The 12972-nt window shown below is 59.4% G+C and overlaps 1 protein-coding gene across 1 annotated transcript; it reads left to right on the forward strand.

The window, feature by feature from the left end:
* The first annotated feature begins 1524 nt into the window (after positions 1-1524).
* Positions 1525-12751, forward strand: Endov (endonuclease V). Its single transcript, XM_048367331.1, has 9 exons — positions 1525-1604; positions 2492-2663; positions 7193-7327; positions 7518-7557; positions 8171-8283; positions 9538-9606; positions 9811-9939; positions 11646-11719; positions 12460-12751. The coding sequence occupies exons 1-9, from the start codon at positions 1546-1548 to the stop codon at positions 12713-12715; spliced, it is 1047 nt and encodes a 348-aa protein (XP_048223288.1). The 5' UTR covers positions 1525-1545; the 3' UTR covers positions 12716-12751.
* Positions 12752-12972: the final 221 nt, after the last annotated feature.

Genomic DNA, 12972 nt, shown 5'->3' on the forward strand with positions numbered 1-12972 from the left:
AAGAGTGCAATTTAACTGCCTCAGATAGCCCTTGAGCTGTTTCCTTCATCCTTATTATGTTCAGGCAGTTCCAACGGAGAAACTTCTAATAAAATCGTAGTGAAGAAATGTCAGCTTAAGGGGTCCAGCCAAATAAAGTCACCCAACACTAGCTAGGCCCGTAGACACTGATGTGCCAATGAGAACCAGCTCTGATCTGTTGTGAGATATGATGAGCACCAGGCTGCAGGACCAATGAATGGGGCTTGGAAGAGGTCTCAATCAGTAAAAGGAGAAACTGAGGCCTTGAGCCAAAGTGAAGACAGAACTAGCGTTTATATTGCATTCCACACTTTTCTGATCTGTTGTCCCACTGACTAAGCCTGTGCCGGAGTGTTCAGAATCCACCTTCAGACCTTTCTGGAGGGTATTCTGGACAATGGGCCCCCGCTTCCTTTCAACATGGGGAGTGCTTTAAAAGCCACGTCTGTGGCCTGCAGACCCCTGCCCTGCCCAGGTCAACTTTGTACTCTTTCCAGATCACTACCTGCACCCTAAAATGCCCACGACTTCCGCCCAGCCAACAGCTACTTCCTGAGAACCTCAGGCTGTGTAGAGCTCCCAGTTACCAATCCTGACCAGGGTGTGACACCAGGCTGACCCGTCTGAGTAAGTATGGGTACTGGCTCACTGGCTGGGCAAGCCAGTTGCCCTTTCTAAGCCTCAAGTTTTCTCATGGGTGAATCACCTCTTGGGTCTGTGGTGAAAATATAGAAATGGGAGGTAACAGCCCAGTGCTTGGTATATAGTGGGAACTCAAGAAGTGAGACACTCCTAGCTCAAAACCTGCCTGGCTGTCAGTCGTGAGAAAGAAGCCTTTCCCTGGGGCTGTAAATCGCCACACCTCAGCCTTGTGGCTCCCTTCAGTGCCTCCTCTTTCCTACCTCAGGACCTTACACTTGCAGTTCCCTCTGCGATTCACGTCAGGTGTCTTTTTTTTTTTTTTTAAATCACCTATTCTAGGAGGTCCGTCCCAACCATGGGTTCAAAGTCAACTCCATATTTGTTACTTTCCCTCAAGGCCCGCACCACATATTCGCCTAGCTTCCTGTCCCTAAGAAGGAAGCTCAGCCCCAGCATCTGTGACAGATCCGGGGCCCGAGCACCGAGGGAAACGGGACTCCATGTCCCACGCAGGGTTTTCGCTTCCTCGGGTGGGAGCTCGTCCCGCCTTCGCAGCGCCCGGAGCCGGTCCTGGCCCCCAAACCGAAGCCCCGGCCCCGCCGGCCGGGACGGAACCCGCGCGGACGGCGGGGCTCGGGGGCCGCCCCGTCGAGGCGCCCGGTGAATCTTCCCGGAGTCAGGCCGAGGCCTAGTCAGAGCCCCGCGGGGCCCCCGCGACGGCGCGCCGGGGTTCCGGGAGAGCCCGAGGGCCGCCCAGGGCAGCGGGAACCCGGAGCGAGCCTCCGGGTGGGGAGCGCGGGCGTCGCAGCGCGGATGACGCCACGCGGGGCGCTGCGGAAAGGACGCGCCGGAAGTGACGCGCCGGAAGCGCTCGAGACAGTCATGGACTGCAAGGCCGCGGCGGAACGGCCGCCGGAGGAAACCCTGGCGCTCTGGAAACGGTAATGGGGCTCAAGGCCGCGCAGCAGCGGGGACCCAGGGCCCCGCGGCTACCCCGTGGCCCCTTCAGCCTCCCCGGCCAAGCTGGCAAGCCGGCGGAGCCGAGGCTCCCGGCCGGACCCGGGCCTCTCTTCCGGCGAGGCTCCGGAAGTGGTGCCCAGCCCGCGGCGCGGCCCGCACTTCCGGCCTCCGGGGTCCCTGGGACTCCTGGCCCTTCCCCTGCGTTCCTGAGTCTCGAAGGGGAGCCCGAGAAGCGGCTGCTTCCATGTCAGTCGTACAAGCTCCCGCTTTGGGCCGGTAGCTTAGCTCTTGCTGGTGGTTCTGCGGAGGCAATGTCAGCAAGGAAAGAAAGAGTTTTGAAATGTGAGCCTTTTGTCTTAACCGGGTCTTCCCAAGGGGCGAGGAGTTAAGGCACACTTCATATTGTTCCAGAAAGTCGCAGAGGGTGTGAGTAATTAAGATCGTTCTAAAAACAGAGTGTAAGACACGCCTGACAGTAGCTGAGGGTGTACCTAAGACACCTCATTGGTCTAGGGAATTAACAGCAGGTGTCAATATGTTTTGGGATTGCTTGTGTTCTAGGAGTCTTTGCACGGTCACTTTAATACATCCTACCCTCTTCAGACTAGCCAGTCGAGCAGATTGTGAACCTAAGCTTGGCCAATTGGAGCAGAGCGGCAGGGCCTGCTGTGTTCAGGATAAAAAAGGAAGCTACTTGCCATAGGCACTTTGCTTGCTTGCCTGAATTTTGGCTTGTGGCCCACTTTCCTTCGCAGAAGCAAATGTTGCCTTGTTAAAACAACTTTTTTGTTCTCTTCAGTTGTGACCCAGTGGTTCTTGGAGAGCACATTTATAACCCTGGTCTGGTTTGACAAGTCTTTCTTCCTAGGGAGCAAGCCTGGCTGAAGGCCCGCGTGGTGGACTGGGACACCGAGCCATGGCAGCAAGACCCCAGCTTCTCAGGGCTGCAGCGGGTCGGGGGTGTTGATGTGTCCTTTGTGAAAGGGGACAGTGCCCGTGCCTGTGCCACCCTGGTGGTGCTCAGCTACCCGGAGCTCGAGGTAACCTGGCCAGGCATGGAATCGCCACACCGGAGCGGGGCAGAGCCTCCAGGAGAGGACAAAGCCAGAGCAAAGCACAGCATTTCTTTTTGAGTTTTTTTCCTTTTCTTTTTCTGGTGCTGGGGACTGAACTTGTGACCCTGAGTTTGCTTGGCAAATGACCTACCCCTGCACTACACCTCCAACCCTTTTGTAGAATTTTGTGAGATGTCTTCTAAGGAAAAAGGAGGGAGGGGGGAGAAAGGGAATTCTGAAAGTGACTCAAGACGCTCCCAAGTGACTGTCACCTTGCGTGGCTCACCTTGGACGGCAGCACCCCCCAGGATGCTCATGCTAGGACCCTGCCTCCATTGCCCTCCCCCAATCCTGTCTCATGTCAGCTCCGTTTCCTCTGCCTCTGCAGTCTTGTCTGAGCTGCTGTCATCCTTCCTGTAGGGTACTGAACCATGTCCACCGCCCTCTGTCTCAGGTGTTGCCCCTGGGTCCCCACTGCTAAGAGAGCAATTTTTGTAAAAAGGTGTAAAAGCACTTTATTGCTCTTCCTATGACCTTGTAACTAAAGGGCACACTCGTTGGCATGGCTTGAAAGTCTGATTTGTTCCCCCTGCTTGGTAGGGCAGGATTCTCACTGCCGTCCTCAAGACTTGGCAGTCACTGCTGGGCAGCTTTGAGTCCTGGTCTTTGCAGGTGTTGGAGGGAGTAGAGCTGACCCCAAAATTCTGCTTCTGTAAATGGCTTGTTTGTTGCTTGTTCAACCCCCTACACCTGTGCTACACTTTCACCTTTATAAGCCCCAATTTGAGGCCTGATTGGGGTCACAGTGTCAGCGCCCGAGTCTACACTGTGTCCCTGGCCGGTCAGCCCGCTTTTCACTGTCGCAGTTTCAGCTCCCGAGTCTGTGCTGCATCCCTGGCCAGTCAGTTTGCTTTTCACTTCCCCAGTAAATCCATCTTTCTGCTTGAGACTGTCTCTGCGTGGTGGACTCTTGGAGGGACGGGGACTCCCCTCCCTCGAGCCCCGTAACAGCGGGCATTTTTCCTCTCCTGGAGTTTCCCGCACCTGCCTGGCCCCTGCTCCTCCCAGAGCCCAATTTAGACATTCTTCCAGGGAGCCCCCATCCCACAACAAGAGTTGATCTCATCAACTCGTCTTAGTCTGTTTGGGCTACTATAGCAAAATGCCCTAGGTTGGGTGGTTTATATAAACAACAGAGGTTTGTGTCTCACTGTTCCGTTGGCTGATCCGAGGGTCAGCATGGTGAGGATCTGTTAAGAGCTCTCTTCCTGGCTGCAGAGTGTCATTTTCTCAGTATCCTCACGTAATGATATAATCACCTCCCCCAAAGCCTACCATTTAACCTCATCTTGTGGGCTACAGTCTGAGCATGGGAATGTAGGGGGACACAGACCATAACTGCCTTCAGCCTCATCTTCATCATACTGGAACGCAACTGGCCTGTTTCCCTTGCAGAATGTAAACTGCACAATACGAGGAGCCAGGACCTGCCGGCCAGTGGTGTCTCTGCCCCTGGCTTGTAGAAGACACCTTCCCGGCAGCTAATGTACAGGAGTAAGCAGTGAGCCCACGGGGATCATGGATGACCAGTAGTTCAGAAGCCTGGCCACACCCTACCTCCTTACCTCCCGCCATTGCTCCTCTGCCCACACCCAAAACCAGCATGGCCCTCCTGCTTCTGTAGCTGCCTGGGGAAGACCTTTTCTGCCCATTCAGCCCAGCACAGGCATATTGAATGTGAACTGCTAGGACCTGGGGAGGAACTGCTGCTCCTGTTTGTGTCTAGCTCTACCAGTCCCTCCCCCCTCACTTCCCTTTCTCACCTTGGGAGGCGGAAGCTACTCAACCTGTGTTGCAGACATGTGAGGGAAGCAGTCAACGCTGTGGCTTTTCGCACCACTTCTCCCTGGCTGCAGACCTCTTCACCCTCATCTGTGTCCTAGGCTTGGATTAGTGCTGCCTTGGCACTACCCACATCTAGTTACTTTCCTCTATCTTACTCTCTTGCAACCCATCACCTGCATAGCACCTGAGTTGGCCTTTGTCCCTTGATATAAGCTTAGAGGAGAAAGGGGTCTGGAAGAGTCTGGTCTCAAACACCTTCTTGTGGGTCACCTGGAAGTGTGTTTAGGAATACAGGTGCCACTTGGAGAAAGAGAATGGGTTGGTAGGGCTGGGAATATGGCCTAGTAGAAAGAGTGACTACCTTGTATACATGAAGCCCTGGGTTCAATTCCTCAGCACCACATATATAGAAAAGGCCAGAAGTGGCACTATGGTTCAAGGGGCAGAGTGCTAGCCTTGAGCAAAAAGAAGCCAGGGACAGTGCTCAGGCCCTGAGTCCAAGCCCCAGGACTGGCACAAAAAGAAAGAAAAATGTGTTGGTGATTACCTAGGGCTGGGGATAGAGGGGTGAGGTTATTAAGTCCAGGTGTATCTTGGGAAGTGCTCTGAAATTAGTTGTAAACACCAAAAAATAAGACACATTTGAAATTGTAATACCAATAAAGCTGTTAAACTCTACAAATTCCAGAACCCCAGCCTGGGGTAAACATTTTCCACAGTAGGCCCTGGAGCCCTTCTCTCCCCAACAAATGTGAACACAAGTAGGTATAGGATTCCTTGAACTTTTCTGCCCCGCTGGCCTTAAACCATAGTTCTACTAAGGTTACAGGTGTGAGCCACCCAGTGCCCAGCTTTTCTATACACATGCCCTTGTTGGGAATAAAATCCACAGCCTAACACATGTCAAACGAGCAGTGTACCACGAAGCTATATCCTATGCCTGTCAGTCTTCTCTTTTTGAGCCAGTACCAGGACTTGAACTCACCCTCATACTTGCTAATTTTTTTCCTATGGTGGCTGGTCTGCCACTTGAGACACAAATCTAGATCCTCAATCCTTTTTGCTTACTTTTGTTGTTTTCAGTGGTTAATTGGAGGTAAGAGTCTCACAGACTTCGCTGCCTGGGCTGGCCTCAAACCACGATCCTCAGATGGCAGCCTCCTGAGTTGCTAGGACTGCAGGCATGAGCCACTGGTTCCCGGCTCCCATCTTTCCTTTAAGGGCTCTGCATTTCTTTCTCTGATTCTGGTCTATCCATTGGCTCTTATACTTTCAGCCTTCATGTCTGCCACTCTGGCTTGGTCTCTGTGTCTGAGGTGATGTGTGTGATCAAGACCCCACCGCCCTGCCCTTCTCTCCAACTCTACTAGCTTGTGTCCTCCATGTTTGCTGAGCCGCCCTACTGCCTGGGCAGCTGTCCTGTGCGCACGCACAGAGGCATTTGTTAACCAGCCTGCCCACGTGCGTGCAGTTAGCAAGGAGGGACCAGCTGGAAGAGGCCTCCCTTGCTGATCTCTCTGGTTTGTGTAGTTGGAAGTTTGTGGCGGAGATTTCCCACGTGAACCTCCACCCTGACACTTCACTGCACACACGTCCCTGTGTTACCTTGTGTGGACTTCAGTCATCCAGCTTGTTACAAGTCAGATTCTTACTGGATGATTAGTGAAAAGGTCCTGTGGACAGGCCCCAGGTTTTGTCAGCAGGGGCTAAGATTTGAAAGCTGAGACTTGGAGGACAGAAGTAAAAATGTGTGCTGTAGGAGTCCTCTCCCGTCCAGTCCAGAGAGACCCACAGAACCAAGGTGTGGGAGTCAGGAGACATGGCACCCCAGTGCTCTGGGCAAAGCCCGTAGTGACACCCTCGCCCTGCGCAGGTTGCCAGGGGAGCTCAGAGAACAGTGTCTGGTAGCCTTTTAAAAGCTCACGGTGGTCCCCAGGCTCTGTGGAAAGCCCTCCACGCCCCTCCCCGAGTGTACTCCACTGCTGTCCCAGTTCCACACCTCTACACGCTTCTTTGCAACCTGAGTCAGTCCGAGCTCTCCCGGCCCTCAGGACTGCTGTTCTCAGCTCGTCCGTCTCCAGGGGCATGCCTCCCTTTCCTTGAATGATCGCAGGCCTCTTCCTCTGCGCCTTGCACTTGCAGTGCCCAAGGAAGGGCAGCCTTTCCCCCAAGGTCCCTTGACAAGAACAGTGTGGCCTCCATTTGTGGCCCACTTACCCAGGCACATTTTTGGGCTTTGATTTTGAGCCTGAAGCACCTGTGCCAGTGGCCGGTGCAGGAGTGGGCGGGAGAGGTCAGAGGGCGTGCAGCTCATGAGGAGGGGCGGGGACAAGGGGAGCCGAGCCCGGGGAGCCTGGGCACCAAGACCTCCCGGTGTGTGAGAGCTCCTCAGACACACCCAGGCCCGGGGGTGGGCGGGGGCGGGGCTCTTCACACACACCCGGTCCTGACGGGACTTCCTGCTCGCCAGGCCCTGGGCAAGCACCTTTGAGCTGACCTCAGGTTGAATCCCCACCCCATTTGCAGGGCAGGGTCTCTTGTCCCTTTTCAACCCACCCTCTTCCTCCAGGTGGGAGGGATGGCGCTCGAGGTGGGGGTGGGGAGCGTGAGGCGCGTGGGGGAGGGTGCAGGGACCAGGGCTGCCCGCTGACCGCCGAGCTTCGTGGCAGGTGGTACACGAGGAGAGTCGCATGGTCAGCCTGACCGCCCCCTACATATCCGGCTTCCTGGCCTTCCGAGAGGTGCCTTCCCTGGTGGATTTGGTGCAGCGGCTGCGGGAGACAGAGCCTGGCCTCCTGCCCCAGGCACGTGCGGGAGAGCCCCCTGCATTTGTGGGGGTGAGGGGAGAGGCCCTGCCGGCCACTGCCCCCCATAGCTGGAGAGGAGTGGGATTTTCTCAAAGACCCAGTGGCCGTCCCCCTTCCGGCTGCCCCAGGGGTGGGGCCCAAGGACAGGGGCTGGCTCATCTGACCCTGACCCCCTGTGGCTCTGTAGGTCCTTCTTGTGGATGGAAATGGGGTGCTCCACCACCGAGGTAAATCCTGCTCCCAGGAGAATCCAGGGGTGCTGTGGGAGGGACGGACAGAACATCTTCCTTGGCCCCCACACTGACCAGTCTTTTCTGGACATTTTTACCGTCAGGAGATTCCATATCCCCCACCCCAAAAAGAGTCTCCCCTCACCTCACCCTTTCTGGCTGCCCCTCACCTTATACAGCTCCCTCTGCTGCCCACCTCTGGGTACTGCCACCCAGACCCGAGGTCATTGTGGCCACACCCACTCCCAGCCTGCACTGCCCTCAGGTGTTTGTCCCCACTGGTGCCCCATGGCCTTGGCCCAGGTGAGATGGTGCGCAGCTCTACCTGTCCAGTCAGAGCACCCGAGGGGGAGGGGTCTCCCATCTCCTTCCTCGTTTGCTGCTGCTCTCGGGCCTCTGGGTCTGTCCTCCGTGGCCAGGCCTCCTGCCTGGCTGTGGGAATGTAAGTGAGGGGACCCAGGGGAGGGCCCGCCCCCACCCCCGCCCTCCACCCCAGCTGAATCCTCCTTCAAGGCCGTGGGGCGCCTCAGCACGCTGCCTGTTTATGAATGGGAGACTCCGGGTTGGCCCCGTGCTTGACTGCCCTGTGCCTCCCTCTTTTCCCTGGCAGGCTTCGGTGTGGCCTGCCACCTTGGCGTCCTTACGGGGCTGCCCTGCATTGGGGTGGCCAAGAAGCTCCTGCAGGTGGACGGGCTGGAGAACAATGCCCTGCACAAGGCGAAGGTAAGGAGGCCTGTGCTCCGCCCCTCGGCTCGCGCTGGGCGCCCCTGCGGGGGTAGCCCTGGGGCTCCAGCCTGGCCTGCTCGCCTGCTCTCCCTCCCAGCCTCCGGCCAGGATGACCTTGCCCAGCGCCTCCCCACTGGGTGCTTCCATAGCCCAGCCTCCAGACCCCCGCCTTGGCCCTGCCTTCCAGAGCTCCACACTGCCTTTCCCTCCACCTCAGGACTGGCGGCAAATCCTGTGAGCAGAGACCTCGCCTGTCTCTTTCTCTGGCTCTCAGGCACCTGTGGGGAGCGAATAGATGTTGAGTTGAAGAGACCCAGCCCCACCCACTCAGGGGCCTGGCCCCAGGCCCCTCCTTCCCCCACTCAGAAGATGAGGCTTGTGGGTTGATTCACGTGTACCCACATCCTAGCTAGAGAGGAAGCCGAGGGAAGGTAGAAGCCTCAGCTCAGGGCAGCATCCAACACCTGCCGGGTCACCATCCCCTGCCTCTGCCCACCAGCGCGATGGCTCTGGGGACATGCCATCCTTTCTGTAAGACCCATGGCCGTGTTAGATGAGATCCCGCCGGCAGCATGGCCTGGATGCAGGGCCCTGACCGAGCTGACGCCCCGAGGCTCGGCGCTTGCCTGGGCAGAGCTTTGGCTCCTCTCTAAGATCAGGGCGTCAGGGTCTGAAGCTTGCTAGGCATGTGCTCTGCTACGGGAAGCCGCGCCCTCGAGTCTCTGCTTTTTATTTTTCAGGTAGTCTTTTGCGCGTTTACCCAGGGCTAGCCTTGGACAGAGAGCCTCTGCCTCCTGGGCAGCTGGGATTGACAGTCGTGCGCCACTGCACCCAACTGCTGTTTAGTGGTTTTCTTTTTTTAAAAAAAAATATTGCTATTGTAAAGATGATGTACAGATGGGTTGTAGTTGTGTACATCAGGTAAAGAGTACGTTTCTGGCTGGGAATGTGGCTTAGAGGAAGAGTGCTTCCCTAACATTTCATGAAGCCCTGGGTTCCATTCCTCAGTATCGCATTTTTAAAAAGCTGCAAGTGTCTCTGTGGCTCGCCTGGTAGAGGGCCAGCCTTGGGCAAAAGCAGCTCGGGGACAGTGCCCAGGCCCTGAGTTCACGCCCCAGGTCTCCCATCCCTACCCACAAGTGGTATAGTTCGTTTTCAACCAAGTATCCTGTTTAGGTTTTAATGAGAGACTTGCCTTCAGTGTTTCACCAAGAAAAAATGATGTGACAGGTATTTTTCCCCACTTCCCAGATCCAAGTGCTGCGGGCTGCGGGAGATGCGTTTCCTCTGACTGGAGACTCTGGGGTGGTGCTGGGAGTGGTGAGTGTCCTCACCCTGAACCAGGGCCAGGTCAAAGAGCTGCTCCGCTCCTGTCCACGCGCCTGCGCCCTTCTCACTTCCTGACACTCGCTGGGGCCCAGCGGGGGGGGGGGGCGGCTACCTTATCCCAGCCCCTCCCGCGCCCTCCCGCCCCTGACCGCACGGGGGAACGTCCACGCAGCACTGACCGCCCTCCATCCACAGGCCCTCAAGAGCCACGACCGCAGTTCCAAGCCCGTCTACGTCTCCGTGGGCCACAAGCTGAGCCTGGAGACCGCTGTGCGCCTGACCCGCCACTGCTGCAGGTTCCGGGTCCCAGAGCCCGTGCGCCAGGTAGGCCCTCAGGAGCGGGGCGGAGGCGGCAGCACACGCGCCGCCGCTCAGCGGGGACGGCAGTTCCAGATCCTCCACGCGCCTGCCGAGCCTCTGCCCACTGCGCCCGTCCCCCAAGCCCCGCGTGCTGCTTTGGCTTTGCTGGGCCTCCGGCCACTCAGAGCTTCAGCCGCGTGGGCTCAGACCTCAAACCTCCGTCATCCACCATCAGCCCTCGGTGGACAGTCACCTCAGCAGGGCTGTGCTAGCCCAGGGCCCCCAGTCAGGACCTTGGGGTGTGGTATGCCAGGCACCCCGCAGGGCCCCCCTCACGCGCCGGCTGTGATGAGCAGTCACAAGCCGGCACCTCCAGCTAAGCCCCTGGGAGAGGCGGGGCACCCTTAGGAGGAGGGCAGGGCAGTCCACCTCAGAAATAGCATTTGAGGCAGGAAGGACTTGGACGCGCTCACGAGGCAGCCAGTGCGGGGAGCTGCCACGCAGGCCGGAGCTTGCTGCTGTTGAGCTGCCTCGGACTGCAAGCCTTAGCTGCAGGGCCTGGGGCTGCCGGCACTGACTCGGTAGAGAAATGCCACATTAGCCCTTTTCACTGTGGAGGTGGCCGCTGCCCCCGCTCTGCCAGCTTCAGCCCAGAGAAAAAACCCCGGGGCCGGGGGCCTCCCTGGGTGCGGTGTGCCGTGCGGCCTCCAGAGGGCAGCAGCGGCCTGCACGCTGCCCCAGCCCTCGGCTGTTGGTGCCCCTCAGGAACGTCCTCTCCACTTCCTTCCCTCGCACCCCAGCCAGGATGTGGCTGGGGACGCCGCTCTGAGACCTGTAAGTCATGTCCCCAGCCCCAGGAGGCCTTTCCTCCGCTCCATCGTGCGGGCCTGATGAGAAAGCCCTAGAGACCCCCGTGCCGGCTGCACTGGCCCAGGCCGGCTAGGCAGGCCTCTGCCAGCCAGGGCCTCTAGCTGCTCCCTGCCCTGGCAGATGAGGGGTCAGCCCTCTGTAATAACCCTGATCCTCTAGGGTAGGGTGGGGTTGCAGGCCTGGTGCCAGGGAAAGGCCTGCCAAATGTGAGCACATGCAGAGAAAGGCCCATGGTTGCAGGGTGCATACCGCCTGCTCCAAAAGTCGCTGCCCTGGCACAGCCCCAGACCACGCCACGAGGGCCCTTAGACCCGGTGCCAGGTCCAGGCGCTCCTGCCAGGCTGGGCTGCTGGCCAGCAGGACTTTCCACTCCCCGCCCCCACCTCCCCTTAGCTGAAGCTCTTGCCCCATGCATCATGTGCCTCCAAAGCTAAGCCCATTGGGGCTGGGGTCAGGGGCCCCCTGAGGTCAGGGCCACCAGCCAGAGTTCTGGCCCCCATTCGATGTCCCCCCTAACCAGGGTGCCCTGCCCCCTGTGGCCCAGGCCTCTGGAGATGGGCAGGGATCACAGCAGATGCTAGGGGTGAGGCACCATGGCCCCGGAGTGGAACAGACCAGCTGACCTGAGAGAAGGCTCAGGGAGGAGCCCGGAGCCTGCTCGGCCTGTCCCTTATCAACCATTGGGCCCTCCCCTCCCCCCAAGGACTCGCACAGCCGTGGGGCTGCTGCTCCCCATTGCAGGGCCTGCATGGGCTTCTTGTGAAAGGCTGGAGAGCCCTCCCAGGCTGGTGGGGGGTGGGTGGGTGTCCAGGGGCAGCCCGGACCCAGCTTAGCTTCTCGGAGCCATGTGTGTCTTCCAGGCTGACATCCGTTCTCGAGAGCACATCCGCAGGACCCTCACGCCCCCAGAGCCCCCTGCGCCGGGCCGGGAGAGGTGAGCCCGCGGGAGGAGCCAGGAACCATTATGGCGGCCCAGCCTCTCCCTCCTGCTGGCTTGTGGCTCAGGACCTACAGGTCTCACCGGGAGGGGGCGGGAGGGGGCCCTGGACGGGGGTGGACTCAGCCCAGTGTGAATTCCCCAAACTCCCACCCCCTGGGCCCACTAGCTTCAGGCTGACCTCCAGCAGGACCGCCCAGCCTTTCCTGAGCACTTCACTAGTGAGCAGCTTCGGCCCGTCCTTCATAAGCATTGTGGCCTTGGGAGGCAGACCTGAGCCCACCTCGCACAACCAGCGTGCCATGTGCACTCAGAGCCGTGGCTTCCCGCCTGCGAGGCAGGCACAGACTTGGTGTCCTGGGCCTGCGACACAGTAGACTGCCTGTCCCAGTGTCTGTGGGCCGCCAGGGGCTCTGTCACAGATGCCGTGGAGGCGGCGGCAGCCTGGCCTGCAGAGAGCAATGTGATCTCGCTTCATAGACAGGCGGCCGAGGCCTGGGGCGTGGAGAGCAGGCGGAACAGGTGCCGTTGGCTTGCACGCTGAGCCCTGGCCCCACCCGGCCCGTTCTGGGCATAGGCCCCGCAGGCTGGCTCGCTCGCTGCTCCAGGGCGGGCTCCCGTTCCCTGCCTGCCCACGCCCCGGCCCCAGGCCACCCCTAGCCAGGGCCCGTCAGCAGCGCCAAGGAATCTGGGCCGCCCAGCATTGCATGCAGCATCATCCTCAATATCTTTCACAGGAGCCGGAAGGTGCCGGGGCCAAAGCCGCGTCCCAAAGGAGGCTCAGGAGAGGGCCGCAGCCGGGGGCCGGGGACAGAGCAGGGGGCCCCGCGGCCAGGCTCCCCGGAACAGGACGAGGACCGGCGGCCTGGGGAAGCTGGGCACCGTGAGCGGCGCGCTCTGCCCGGGGAGGGTAGCTGCGCTGAGGAGCCGGTCCCCGGGGACGGTGGGGCTGTCCCCCCACCGCCGCACGTGGAACACGGGAAGTCTCACTGATGGGAGGCAGCTCCGCCGGCTGCTGCCGGCCCTCGTCTCGGGCTCGTCCGCGTCCTGTCCCAGCCCTAGCCCTAGCAGGCCGTGTCTGTGGCTGGAAGGACTCCGAGCTGTGTGGCCGGAGGCCCGTCTGGCCTGCCCGGTGACTGCTTGCTCGCCGTGGCCTTGCGGGAGCAGTGGAGATGGACGCTTGTCCCCGGGCCGGGCGTGACGGCTCCGGCTGAGCCCCGGGCACCGCCCTCCCGGGCACCCGCTGCCGT

Source organism: Perognathus longimembris, chromosome 17 (assembly GCF_023159225.1).
Source record: "Perognathus longimembris pacificus isolate PPM17 chromosome 17, ASM2315922v1, whole genome shotgun sequence".
Classification (NCBI taxonomy): domain Eukaryota; kingdom Metazoa; phylum Chordata; class Mammalia; order Rodentia; family Heteromyidae; genus Perognathus; species Perognathus longimembris.